The sequence below is a fragment of the Mugil cephalus genome, chromosome 4 (genome assembly GCF_022458985.1).
Source record: "Mugil cephalus isolate CIBA_MC_2020 chromosome 4, CIBA_Mcephalus_1.1, whole genome shotgun sequence".
In the NCBI taxonomy this organism is placed as follows: Eukaryota; Metazoa; Chordata; class Actinopteri; order Mugiliformes; family Mugilidae; genus Mugil; species Mugil cephalus.
Window position 1 is genome coordinate 3,624,118 of NC_061773.1, and position 13,953 is coordinate 3,638,070.

Genomic DNA, 13,953 nt, shown 5'->3' on the forward strand with positions numbered 1-13,953 from the left:
AGAGGCCTTTAGTTGCTTAGAAGTTCCCCTGGGTTCCTTTGAGGCCTCTCAAGACTGTTATGCATCTTGCTTTTGGAGTGATCTTTATTGGTTGACCACTCCTGCGGAAAGCAACCGTCATCTTAAATCTCCTCCATTTGTTCACAATCTGTCTGATCTAATCTGTGGGTTCCAAACTCTTTAGAGATGGTTTATAACCTTTTCCTAACAACTCTACAGAAAGCTCTTTTGTCCACGCCTCATGCACTTCCATAAACATAATTTGTTTAATTAGGCACTGTATTTGTGTTTGTTTGCAAAGATGACACATGTGACTTGTAACGGTGTAATGTCTCGTGCTACAGGCAGATAATTCCAAGACCTTCAGGAAAATAACACTGAGAAGCGCGGCAGCCACCGTGACCGTGTGTCACTATCCATCATGTTCAAAGCAGAAAGATTTGGGGGTTAAGCTCATGAATACTTCACCTTGACATTTCTTGGTACTGTTTTAATCACTTTTAAACCAACATTGCAGACAGTTGCAGTGATTTTACATACACATACACAACCTGCACATGCTTCTTGCCAAGAGTTGTTAGGAAAAGTAATAAATGACATAATTTCTTAAATAAGAAAAGGAAAGAAAAAACACCATGTGTCAGACAAGAATGTCAGAACAGAGCAGTGGCTGTTTAGTGGGAGACCCTTACAGACTAAGAATCAGACTATACAGCATTTGATTGTCATTCATGAGTACTAAAGTTGTTGGGAATTTGGGAAAAACTGAGACTGAAAAGGAACAAACGTATGAATCACATACGAGACACATGCAGCTAAAGGCTGTTCACTCTGTTAGTTTTCAACGGAACAAACAAAGAAGAAATGAGCTCAACCAAAGCTTATATTCTCATGGTGTGTAGTATGCAGAGCACTGTATACACGTCACGTCTTTGATCTGGGCCAAACAAATTCTTTCAGTCCTTCATTACAGCTAGCTCTCCGCTTAGTATGGTGGCCCTGCAGTGACTCAACCTTCAGTCAAATGCCAGTGGTCCAACTCAAGTGACACCATATGGGCATTACTCATGGGAGGCAGATGGTGTGTGCGTGTGTATATGGGTGTACAATAAGTGTGTAGGTGTTCCAGAAATGTTCCCCAAACAGACCTAAACAGTAACATATGTAGAGCCTTTAGAAGAAGAGAGGCAAACAGCATGGAAAATGAAGATTTCCATGCTGTTTGCCTCTTTTTTTTTTTTTATTCCCCTTGCCTTTCCAAGAGTATTCTGTCAGTATATATGCTAATTTGCGAAACAAGGAGACACAAGTACTTTATATTTAATTTCATTCATTGCATTGCCCCAAATAACTGACTTTTTGTGGGGAGGTAGATTGACTACAGAGGAAAATTATCTCTCACAGTAAGGAGAGAGACAGATGTTCAGTGTAGTAAGCATGAACTGGAGAAAAGCCACATACCTATTTTGAATCTGGCTGTTGCTCCAGGGCCCTCTGTGTTGCCCTCATACAGCGGGATGATAGTGACAATGTACTCGGTGTCAGGTTTCAGCCTGGACAAAGTGTAGAACTCACTGTCGACAGGAACCTCCACAGTCTCCACATCACGACCTTAGTGCGCAGAGAGATAACACATAATGATACGTTAAAATACAGAGCACCAGCAATGAAAGATGGTGATTGCCATGTCCTTTGTCCTGACCTGTAAAAGGTCCCCAGACCAGGCGGTAGGCACGTGCACCACTGACACCTCTCCATCTTACACGAACACTGCCCTCTGACTCCGTCTCCACTGTCAACTGCTGCACTGCCTCAAGGCGCACTGACACAAGCAAAAACATGAACAGAGACACGTGCAGAATTTAGATAATTATACAGAAAGTCATTCCACCACGGTAACACTATTCAGTACATGCACTGTTTCGTGCATCGATCAGTTTTGTGCTACCACTGCAGACTTTTTCAGATCATATAACAGTGTCAAAAGTATTGACAATGGGCCACAGTATGGACTTACATGTGCGAGCATTGAGGACAGATGGGGATGCTGAGTTTCGGGGGAATAAGGTGTAGAGGCTGATGACGTACTCCGTGTCAGGCTGAAGTGAGTCCAAGGTGGCAGATGTAGAGTCTGCAGATAGTGACTGCTCCGACAGCTGAGCCGCTGGCTGACCTGCTCTTCCAAATAACAGAAGGCGCAGGAAGGAAGGCCAGTCAAAAATGTATCACAAACTATACTGCACCATACTTCATTAGACCAACTCAGCTAATGAAGTACAGGATTTGTCTTACCTTTCATTAGGTTCATGTCATGGCATGTGCATGAATATGTGAGCATACTGTATGTCCACAGCTTTATAAACTGTCTTGAAATGCAATGAGGTGTATTCAGCTTGTGTCTGTGTACATGTTCCCGTATGTAGAGTAGGAATCTGCCTTCAGGAACAGGTCGAAACATCCCACCCCTCATTACGGGATATACACTGCATCGTCATTTAATCACTCTTATACACGTGGCAGCCTAAAACATCAGAGGAATATCTCTGCGTGAGACTCTCCCAGCAAAGACCTGAGACTGCCACATGCTCGGTGGGAGAAACTGTCTATATCAGCCCTCAGGGGCCCACTTGTCTCTCCTGAATCATGGCATAAAGACGAGGCCTTTTGACACACCCTGTCTGTAGAAATGTAAGAACTAAATTACTGCCAATCTGTGACACAAATAAAGTTTTTTTTCGGTCTCCCTAATTTCACAACTGGCGATGATAAAATGTAGTTGATATTTTAAGTAATGGTTAGGCAATAAAACCCATTCACCGACAGCCAGTGCCTGAGGAAAGTCAAGTGTTAAAGTGAAGCTTGTGTTCATATTATTGTTCACTCAGACTGCTACACATTCTTGACATGGTTCCAACTTGCTACCAACCAGTTACTGACAAGTGTAGCTTCTTCTCAAGCATAATGCTTTGTTCTGCCAAGATTAGTTTTGTCCCAACATAGAAGGGCAACAGAGTTTATTCAGATTGCTAAAGATTACAAAAACTCAAATGCACAGATCAGCTGAGAGGTAGACAGAAAGATCAGTGTGCGCCTGACCTCGAGGTCCATAGGTGATTCTGTAGCCCTGGATGGGAGATGTAGGCTTGTCCCACCCCACAGAGAGAGAAAAGAAGCCCGTCTGAATCAAGCGTAGACTGGAGACACCTGGCAATGATCCTATCAGAGGAATATAAGACATGCATGAGGTTGCACAGAGGTCAGGGTTATGGCAGATTATCATACCTCTTTTATTTTACTCACTGGTTCGTTGCTTGGCAGAAACAGAATCTCCCACACTGTTGGGGTACTGGGCGATGACGGTCACAAGGTAATCTGTTCCTGACCTCAGCTCTCGTGCGGTAAACGTCCTCTGACTGGCAGAGAGAGTTTCCTGCAGGGAGAGATGAAGGTCATCTTGGCAAACAGTCGTACCTCATACAAGTGATTGCAAAGTGAGCAGATGAAAAATGGGACACGCCATGGCATTGTGTTAACAGTTTAATTCCTGCCAGCGTACGTGTAGGAATTTCAGGCTTTGCCATGACACACTTGAATGTTTACAGTGTCTGCATGAACAAGATCCACCCAATGGACGTGTTTATACTCAGCCTTAAAACACATTTTCTGTAGCAAAGTAAGACTGACATTGGCTCCTTTAACTGTAATTACTCCTACTTCTATGTAGGTCATATGAATTTGCTACTGGCCATCTCCACATGACAACACACTATCCTTCATCACTTGGACTCACCTGACGCAGTTCTGATATGATTGGCTGACCCAGGCCAGAGAGGGGTACATACTGGACTACATAGCCACTCACAGGACCCCCCGCAGGATTCCAGCGAAACCGGAGAGAATCAGAAGTCTGACCTGCGAACTGAATGTTGGATGGACCAGAAAAGGCCTCTGAGGAGGAGAGAGGAGTGGGATGAAGCAGAATGAGACAGGGATAAAATCAAACATAGGTTTACACAGTGAGCTCATAATTGGCACATATCTGTGACTGTACAGATTTTATTATATGATGTGTGATTGCGATAACCACTCATACCATCACTGGCAAAGACTCCTCCTGCTTTTGTACACACTCGAGGGCTCACAAGAGGAAGGAGAGTGTTCAGCAGTCTGAATTCCCCAACAAAAGAGGTGAAATCGCTGCTGGGCTGGGAGGCGATCTGAGTCAACTCACTTCTGTCTGCACTCTTAATGCCTAATAAACACAAAAAAGTCAGAGAAACAAAGAAATGACAGTGTTTAAATAAGTAAAATAATACCAAGAGAAGTGAGACTGCAGGTAAGACACACACCAACTGCAAAAACATGCACTCCTTGACTGCGCAGCTTCTGTGCCGGTTCTGTCACACTGTCCTGTGACTTCCCATCTGTGATCAGGATAGTGATCTGAAAGTTTAACAAGGCCCAGTGAAATAGAATTAGAAACACAAGACAAGCTACATTAAATATGCTGTTATAGAATTATGGTCCTGCTCTTTAGACCTTTGGGACATCCCGACTGGACGAAGGGTTGAAGAAGTTATCAGAGACAAACTTGAGACCAGCACCAGTGCGTGTGTTTCCACCTTTATAGTTCAGATTCTGAACAGCATTCACAAGCTCAGTACCATTCAGGTGGGAGGTGAAGGTGAACTCCACCCTGGAGAAAAACATAAACATGCATTCATATATAAATCTTCAGTGAGGGGAGGGGAGAAGTGAGGGGAATATTAACCCTGTCAATTACCTTGAGGTGTCGCTGTACTGTATGGCGCCAAACCGAATTCCTGATGCACTGATGGAGCCAGCAAAAGGCTTCACAATTCCAGTCATGAAGCCCTTCACCTGCAAGAAGTTGGCTCGGCCAATACTGGAAGACCCATCAACCAGGAAAACAATATCTGCTGCTTGCACATTGTTACACCTGCCTGGAAAGTGACAGACAACAGATGGAAGCATGTAAAGAACACGCACACAGGACAAGAAAAGCTGATTAAAACTGTACTGTTTTACCCTGAGCATTAGCCTGTTTCATGGAGAACAGGAGGACAATCAGAATGAAAACCCGGCTCCACATCTTCACAACCTGGACGCACAAAGAGCAGATAATATTAATATGTAGAAATGCTTTAAATTCAGCACGAAACACTCTAAACAAATTGCAAATGTAGGCAATTATGCCCTATTGTAATTTTTATTAATACTAATGTTTTTCTTGTGGTCATGTGTGCAGCTGTTCTGTAACCATGTCTTGTTAGATCATATCTAAGCTTTTGTTCATTCTCATTGAAACTCCTCATTCAGCTGGCCACCTGATCTTGGAACGTCCCTTTCCATTTACATTAGTCATCTGCTCCACAGCCTCTATTGAGAACAGTTCAACCCTGTTATTTGTGGAGTTGTCTGCGTTTCCTTACAGGTCTATCATTGTTCCTGCCTGTACCTGTTTTAAACCACCTAGCATCTTTGATGCTGCCTGCCAGCCTCTCTAACAAGTGATCTCCAAACTTCTTTTATTTTATCAGCCAGGCACAAGTTCTATTTGCAAACTACATATTCACTATTGTAAGCGGATGGTAACAGTTTTTAGTAGCATACTGACAAAGACACAACCACCCCTCCACTCATTTTAAAACAGTATACTCTTGTCAAAGGCTCTAAATTAAAAATTAAAAAAAAAAAATGGAAATAAGCTTTTGATTTGGACTTACATTTCATTATTTCAAGCTGTGTCCATGTGTAATGTTCAACATCGTGATATCACGGACGAAAATAAAGAAGGGCATAACAGACAGCACTGCTGACTAATAAGTAGCATTTTTCCATTTTCATCATCAAATGAACATGGACTTTCTCCAAAGACTGCCTGAAATCTATGCAAACATTTGACCTATCAGACTGGACCTCAAACTCATAGGCCTTGCATTCAAGTCAAAGTTGCCAGGCTCATTCAGAATAACTGGCGACAATTTGGTAGTGAGGTCAGTTAGTGTAATATAGGCCGCTAAAGCTTCAAATTGGTGATCATATGAATATGGTAAGTGACAGTATCTCTTATATTATTTAGAGAAACATCTTATAATGTCAGTCCTAATCCATGCATTAAAAGCAGACAAATTATTGAATTGAATATATTGAAATTGACACTGTACATTGTTCCTTCACATGTTCCCAACATGTGTGTTAGTGCGCAGTTGTAACTGTCAACCTGTAAATGAAGTTAAAGGTATGGAAAGATACACAGAGTACAAAAGTATATTATGTACAAACCAAGTCCTTCTTTTTCCACTGGTGTCATAAACAGTCACACACAGTACTTAGAAGCCACGTTACCACTGTATCTGTTTTGGGTTATTATATGTTTGGAATGCAGATGCCAGATCCTCACAGACAATATGTACCATCTTGACAAACACAGAGCATATGTCTCAAGTCTCTTTTCTTTGAAGACTATGATCTACGCTGCTCACAGTTATCTAAATTGTCACCGTCAGATTTCATCAACTGAAGGACATCTATTAAGAATGAGGAACACTGCTTTTTGTTACAATAGTTACATTCATCTTTATGTCGACAGCGATGAAGAGCACACAAGCCGCCGCAAAGAGCTGACAGATGCTGACCCAAGCCAGGCCTGAGTGAATCAAAACATTTAATCTACTCAGTAGGCTATTGAAGCTAAAGCCACTAGAATTGCAAGCAATTATTGAGGGGTCTGAGCACACTCACGCAACACAAATACAAAACCAAATTGTGTCTGCATGGGGTCGTTTTTATGTGTTGCCTCTGCACCCTCACTATGTCTCCATGCAGAGGGTGACCTTTTACCTCTCCAGTTGCTATTCCTACACACTCACACCATACAGAGACAGACATTTGACATGGTTTTTGGCTAAAACAAATAACTTTTAGCACCCTCTAAAAATGCAAAGTCCTCAAATCATTTACATAAAATGAGTCATTACATGGACACATGGACCGTGTCTTACAATTTAGAGGTTGCCTGGCCATGTTATATAGATTTCCCCAACAGTGCCGATTGACCATCAAATTTGACCTCCATAACACACAATGTCCACAATTAAATCCATAATTAGTCCTCTTGCAGTATGTCCTCTGAGTTCTCCCTTCCTTAATAAATGTCACTAAATACTGAGTCAAATACACATTGCGATGGGTAAAACTCACGAGAAACCATGTAAGTTGATGAACCTAATGTATATGGCGCATCAGAGTGAAAACAGTTGACAGGAGAGATTTTCTGTGTCTGTAGTCCAGACTGACTGTGGAGAGCCATTGCCAGAACAAGTCCACATGAGGCTGTGGTTGATGCTCGTTGACAGGCTGACAGAACATTAATGTATCTCCCACATTGCTGTAGTGCGTTGAGACAGCAGTTATTACAACCTCAACAGTTATCACCGTCATAGACAGAATAATTTGACTTTTAAATTATCATAAAAAATATGCACATGAGCCTTCTAGCTAGGATATATATGACAAAATGAATATGACCAGAAGCTGGTATGTCAGCTTAGCGTGAAGACTAAAAACTGGGAACAACCGATACTGTAGCAAAGATCTGCCTGAAGGTAACGAAATCCACCAACCAGCTCTAAAGGTCTGTGGCTGGACAGGTTACATCTTGTTTAAGTTTAAAAAATATTACACTTGTCACTTTAATTCCTTATATGACTACCACAAAGACATAAGGACTCATCTTCCTGGAATACAGAGTACATAATGTGCACCAAAACCATAAAAAAAAAAAACTGTTGACAAATGCCAGAATTTGTTGCCCTTGTCCTCCTTCAAGCATTCAGACACAACCTTACAATTACCCATAAATGCTTGTTCCCTTTGAAAGATGCAGAGCCCACAAACCCAACAGTTCCTATTTTGTTCCCATCACACAGCACACACATAAAGCTAATAAGTTCCAAATGCAAGCCCCCTTTCCCTGTTCAAAATTCAAAGTATTTATTTTAAGACTTCTACACCTATAAAATTAAATTATGTACTATTAACTCGTAACAAACCACCCCAGCTCGGCTAACTTTCATGTTATTTTTCCCTTTCCTGTGTAAAATCTCATGATCATGTACGCCAGGTGCTGAGACCACAGTAGTGAGATGTCGGCAGAGTTAACAGACACAGTAATTGAAAGACATTATTATATACGGGTCATTAAAAACACCAGCTGACAACTAAAAGTGGAAATAAATGTTAAAAGCAACGTAAACAATTAATTTCTTCCTACCACTCCCACAATATGCACAAATGTTACCCTAAACATCTGTGTGCACATGAACACAATCTCACTAGTACAGGTTTTCAAGTAATTATAGCCAGATTACATGCCGAGCATGGAGGTGATGGACATCCATTTGTCTTATTTTTATTTATGTTTTTGACTGGCAGCATTGATCAATGTTACATAGAAGATCTGGATAAAAAACTGTGCGGACTAACTCAAAATTATCACATCAAACACAATTGTCTGTTCGTCATCTGTATTTCATTTAGGTGCAGAGTTGACAATGTACAGCAAATTAAAACAATAACAATTCAACTACAGTACTTGTTTTATAATACCTGCGTTCACATAATTTGCTATTTAAATTTAAAGTCCGTTACTCACCTATATTGAAATTTTGCTCATTTCTTTCTAAAGAGCAAAGTTATCCTCAGCCTTCAGGCATGTTCCTGACTCAATCTCTCTTAGCATGGCCACAGACTTCAAAGATTTCAGACCGATGTCTTTTTACAGGTATGTGTTAACTAACTGCAACAGCAAATGGAAAACAAAGCACACGCCAACCTTAGCACTGTAGCTGCCGTGTACCTCTCAAAAAATGTAACTGTTCCACAGAAAACAAGAGCTGTGATTGGTCTGCTTCCACTTCCATTTTTAGCATTTCTGGCTGCTACTCCATCTGTCCAAAGTTTAAATTGATTGTTTTGGATCAGAAAAAGATGTAACACACATGGGAAAGGTTAGCTGAGGAGGTTTGGAGATACAAACATTTGTATGATTCATCTCCAGCGAAATTTCGGCGAAAGTTTCAGTCGTTGAAAGTCTCAATGCGTCTATGTTCCACAGTATCCTAAATGAGCCTCAACACTGTGGTTGAATGTGGCAGAATATTTGTTTCCTTTCTTGTTTGGCAGGGTGACATCTGATCACATCAATGGGAAACTGACCATGACGCAGACTATAAAACCAAGAATTATATATCAAAAGTACATCTCTAGTGTGGCCCCCGAACCTTGAATTTTCAAAGTATAACATATCAGGTTTAGAGGAAGGACCACGCCAACCACATGCCACCTGGGATGTTAAGCCAATGACGCGGGTTAAAAGGTCAAATACACAACAAAGTGCTTCTTAGAGGCCTCATAAATAGGATTCAAGAGAGGACTTAACAGGAAAAAACAATGTGTACGTAATGGCATTTGCGGACGAAGAAACAGTCTTTTCAAGGATCAAAAGGGGCTTAAAACTCATCCCAGAGCTTCTGCCGGGATCTGAACACAGGCTGGACTGTGCTTTCTAAAAGCACAGTTCAAGATGTTTCAAGCTGGATCACAGGGTTGTAGTTTAGCAGAGATGCCATTCTCCCAGGGGGGGCAGCGGCCCACAGGCCACTGCAATGTGACAGAGTGCGGTATTGTGTGAGAATCAGGAGCCCGGAGAACAACCCAGCCAAGGGACAGTGACAAAACTGGACAAGGGGATAAGGGGGTCAGAAGAGGGTGAGGTGTCACAGTAAATTACTTAAATCGCATGCAAAAAAGAAAGAAAAAGAAAAGAAAAGAAAAAAATGCACTCACACCAGGATTTTGTGTACTTGGTACCCAGAAGCGGCTGCACAGTTCTGCTCTGAGGAAACATGGGAGTCAGTAACAGAAGAGACCGATTACTCACTTTTGGCCTCTCTGGTCAAGTTCATCATCTCTTGTTTACGACAATAATGGTTTCTTCAACCAAACCAAACAAAAGCACATACGGAAGCATCTAAAAATCTTTCATGACCTCTCATTGGAACGTGTCAAGATAAGCTCTGCTTTGTATTAATATTAACAAAAGCCAGATGGACTAAATCAGGGAAACGACTGGATTCCTGATCAAAGAGTTATCTTTCTCAATCAAGGACATGAATGGACAGAGACAAGTCCCCAGCTTGCTAGTTCAGTCCAACATAAACACAATTACAGAGCAGTTCAAGCTCCAGTAAGAATCAAAACCGGCACACCGTTGATGTTTTAAGTACCAGTCTCTGAACACAATGTACTCATCCTACACATCAAGCGTTTCCTAATAAACTGTAACATGCAGCAGCTGAGGTTCTCTTTAGATGATACACTTGGAACCAGTCCAGTCTGACACCCACTAGCAGGGTGGCACGTCAAAACTCAACCAAGCATGGCTGCAACAACGCAGAGTTTAAACAGGTAAATGATTTTGAGACATTTTATTTTCATTTACAGATATCTCAGGGGTTTTTTGTTGTTTTTGTCGTGTGAGCCAAACCACAGCAAAGACATTGTTACCCTCAGAAGTAGAACACATAGTTGAAATCAGTGAAGGCACAAAGACAGAGGGAGATTCCCTCTTAAAGAGCAGCATCTCAGCATAATAAAGCTCTAGAGTTCAGCTGAGGTCAGGATGGTTGTATACTGGCCCATGTTACTGCAGGGGACACTGGACAGCAGAGTTTGCTTTTCTGGGTTTTACATTCATTTGAAACTCATTCATGTCCATGTACTCTGGTACCCCTCAACCAGATGTTTGCAACCTGAGCCATTAAAATGATTACTTTATTACACTCCGGAAGGGGTGAAAATGAGGTGACGGATGTTCTGCCCAGTCTTGTTCAAAGTCAAGGTTTAGGCTGCAATGCAATGTTGCTTCTAGAAAAACAATGAGGAGTGGTGTACTCAGTTCGGAGCTCTACGTGATACCACAATGTGCAGAGTAATCAGTACCAAACTATAAACAGACGTTGTGATAGATCCCCATTCTGCAGTTGTAGAAATGCGGCTTGATGCACCGCTCTGAGACAGCTAAGGGCTCTTTAAGATCCTCATCTTACCTGGGGATTTCTGCTCCGTGCACCTTCCCACCTGTGGCATATCCAGCCCGAGCTCTCCGTGCAGTGTGTGGTCCCACAGTAGTATCCACTGCTCCGAGATACGAAAAAGCCCAACGCCACAGTCGTCCTCTGCAGCTCACAAACACAACTTCACCCGGTGCATCCCCGCAGGGGACTAGTGTAACAGTGAGAGCTGTTTGTGTTTCCCGAGGCTGCCTTGCTCAGAGTAGGCTGAACTCAAGCAGCCGCAGAACAGTCCAGACTTGTTCGGATGCCTGAAGGGGAGTCCTATGAGCTCTCCCTTTCTGCTGGCTCTTTTTTTAAAAAAAATTATTTTATTTTTTTCCCAGCTCCATCCACTTTGCCTCGTCCCTCCTTGCTGCGTGTATGCAATAAAGACATGTAACCATACGGGGCTGAAATCAATCCGTTACTCTCCCTGGCATGACTCAACACCCAGATTGTCTTAATTTACCTGTCAGACCACGTGGCTTTCATTGGCCAATCAATAAAAAGTAGCGTGCAAGTATTTTTTTTAAATCTAAATTTTGATCTTAATGCAGGCACACTGATTTACAATAAATAAATAAATAAATAAAAATAACTCGTACTTTTTTTTTCACTCAACATGTCTCTAGGTCTTTCATTCATGATGCTCACTCATAACGGGAGGTCGGCCAAAGACTCGTGCGGAAGCTTGAAAGATTTTATTTCAAAATTAATTTAGCTAAGTCACCAGATGTTTAAAAGAGGATGAGCTTATGCAAACTTAAGTACCTCAATATAAAATTATAAATTGTGCCAAAACCTATAAAGGCAGCTTACATGGACAAAACTAATTAAATGCCACTTCACATTTTATTACACATAGTGAATTTTGTACAGCCCGTGACTTACATGCGAAAGCATCAGGATCATTATACACAAATTCTCTTCTTAAGGGGTCAGGAATTACTAAAAATAACAGATCAGAAATTTTTCATCCAATCTAAAATTCTAGATTATATCTCAATAAAAAAGGACATGTTAAAGAGGCGTTGGTCTCAACTAGGCAGGGAGCGTGTGTCTTCAATTACTAAAGCTCTTCTGAATTTCATCTTATCACTGATCAGGGCCACTGTACTGAGAAACACCCCTTTGACAGAGCGTATATGCATACATGCATGATTTCATATAGGAAACAGTGTGAGTTCTAGAGGGATAGCAGTGAGGGCAAACCGATATGCAATGAAATATGAGCAAGATAGTATTGCAGCATAGTTTGCCAATTCTTACACTAATCACACTAAAACTATTTTCCCATGCCTTCAATAAAAGAGTTTCACCGTCCCCCTTGGCTTTTACTGTCCCATTAACATCTGAGGTTTTACAGGAATGCAGATGCATTGGCTATTTTTTCCTTCTTCTTAGCATGTCTTCCATAGGCTGGGTTTGATGATAATTCTGTCCTTCAGCAGCAAAAAACAAAAATCTAAAAGATTTTTCTAGTCATGGAAAAGTATTTGTCTTATCATACTGTAGGTATCATTGTTCATAAAAATGAAGGGTCTAGCAGAGTTAGTCAGCAGACACTCCCTGATTCCATCATTCTCTTGCCAAAACCAGCCTCTTTAATGTTAAACCTCTGTAATTCACATCATCGCAAATTAGACTCCTTGCCGTCTTTTTCAGAGCCCCATCCTGCTGTTACCTCTTATTAGTGTGCTGTTTACTGCAACCATAGCAACACCTGCACAACCGAGCCCTGCTCAAAGGGGGTGGTATCACATTGTTAATTACGGTTTCAATCAAGCTTCGTGCATTTTATTCAGCTATACCACAATGCTGCTCATCAATCTGTGTCTGAGTTTATTTATATTATGAAGTGTTTTCCCATGCCCACCAAAAGAGAGCCTCTGTCCCATGGCATCTGAGGTTTTGAAAGAATGCAGTTTTCCTTGTGTTTATGCCTTCAAAATTATGCAAGTCATGTGTTTTATTCGGGCAAACCATGCTGGTACTCATTAACCCGTGTAGTTATTATAGAATATTTACATTTTAGATACAGCTGTGGATTAGATTTACTACAAGCTGCCCTCTGAGCTTCCACAGGAGCATTGGTTACTGTGTTATAATTACCAGTTATTCCTGTTGACACTTGTAAGTGAAGGTAGTGACATGCATACTCTCACCAGGCACTGGGATTCCTTCAGGATTTACATGTCAGTGCATCAATGTCTTGTCTCGGTAACACACTTGCAGGTCAGATGGGTGGTGGATTCATTTGTTTTCACATTTTCTTAGTCACTGAATCCACTTTGTACTTTTAGAGAAAGACACAAACAGCAGAAAGAGGAAGCCTGAACAGCAGACAGAGCTCTAATGAAATCTGTGCATGGCAGATGTGTTTGCGCAGCTCTGGATCTTTTGAACCAGCCAACACAAGTGAAACCATAACCATGCTGCACTAATAAAAGCACATTCCAGCCTTAGAATGTATCTTCCTCCTCACACTGCCTTATTTTGGCCTCTGCCGGTTAGTGACAATCAGGACAAGATGACTTGTGGTTTGAATTGCTTCAGTTTGTACTTTGCATCTCCGTCGCATAGTCATAAGTGCCTCACTCAGTCTTAATCATAACCAAGCTACAGCAGTAAACAGCCCGAAGCTTTGACTGGAGGGCATATGGCTTGGATTCCCAGGTTGACTAAATTCCTCCACCGTCTCCAACTGAACAGTGATTATCGCTCAGATATCATTGAACAACTTGTATAAGATTGTGCACATGTGAGTACAAAATTGTATTTTACGTGCTCAGGCAGTTCACTTGAAAAGAAAAAG

At 41.5% G+C, this 13,953-nt stretch overlaps 1 protein-coding gene across 4 annotated transcripts in view; it reads right to left on the bottom strand.

The window, feature by feature from the left end:
- Positions 1-11,569, bottom strand: part of col7a1 (collagen, type VII, alpha 1) — a 62,408-nt gene extending 50,839 nt beyond the window's left edge. For 3 of the 4 annotated variants that reach the window (XM_047583504.1, XM_047583505.1, XM_047583501.1), the window contains exons 1-12: positions 11,133-11,569; positions 5,050-5,122; positions 4,784-4,964; positions 4,540-4,696; positions 4,350-4,443; positions 4,094-4,252; positions 3,791-3,948; positions 3,301-3,430; positions 3,097-3,216; positions 2,018-2,173; positions 1,703-1,822; positions 1,462-1,611 (exon numbers count right to left, since the gene is read on the bottom strand). In XM_047583504.1, coding sequence (XP_047439460.1) covers positions 1,462-1,611; positions 1,703-1,822; positions 2,018-2,173; positions 3,097-3,216; positions 3,301-3,430; positions 3,791-3,948; positions 4,094-4,252; positions 4,350-4,443; positions 4,540-4,696; positions 4,784-4,964; positions 5,050-5,113 — 1,489 coding nt within the window. In that variant the 5' untranslated portion in view covers positions 5,114-5,122; positions 11,133-11,569. The remainder of the gene's footprint in view (positions 1-1,461; positions 1,612-1,702; positions 1,823-2,017; positions 2,174-3,096; positions 3,217-3,300; positions 3,431-3,790; positions 3,949-4,093; positions 4,253-4,349; positions 4,444-4,539; positions 4,697-4,783; positions 4,965-5,049; positions 5,123-11,132) is intronic. The other variant, XM_047583502.1, reaches the window with a different exon arrangement.
- Between the last annotated feature and the right edge of the window lie 2,384 nt (positions 11,570-13,953).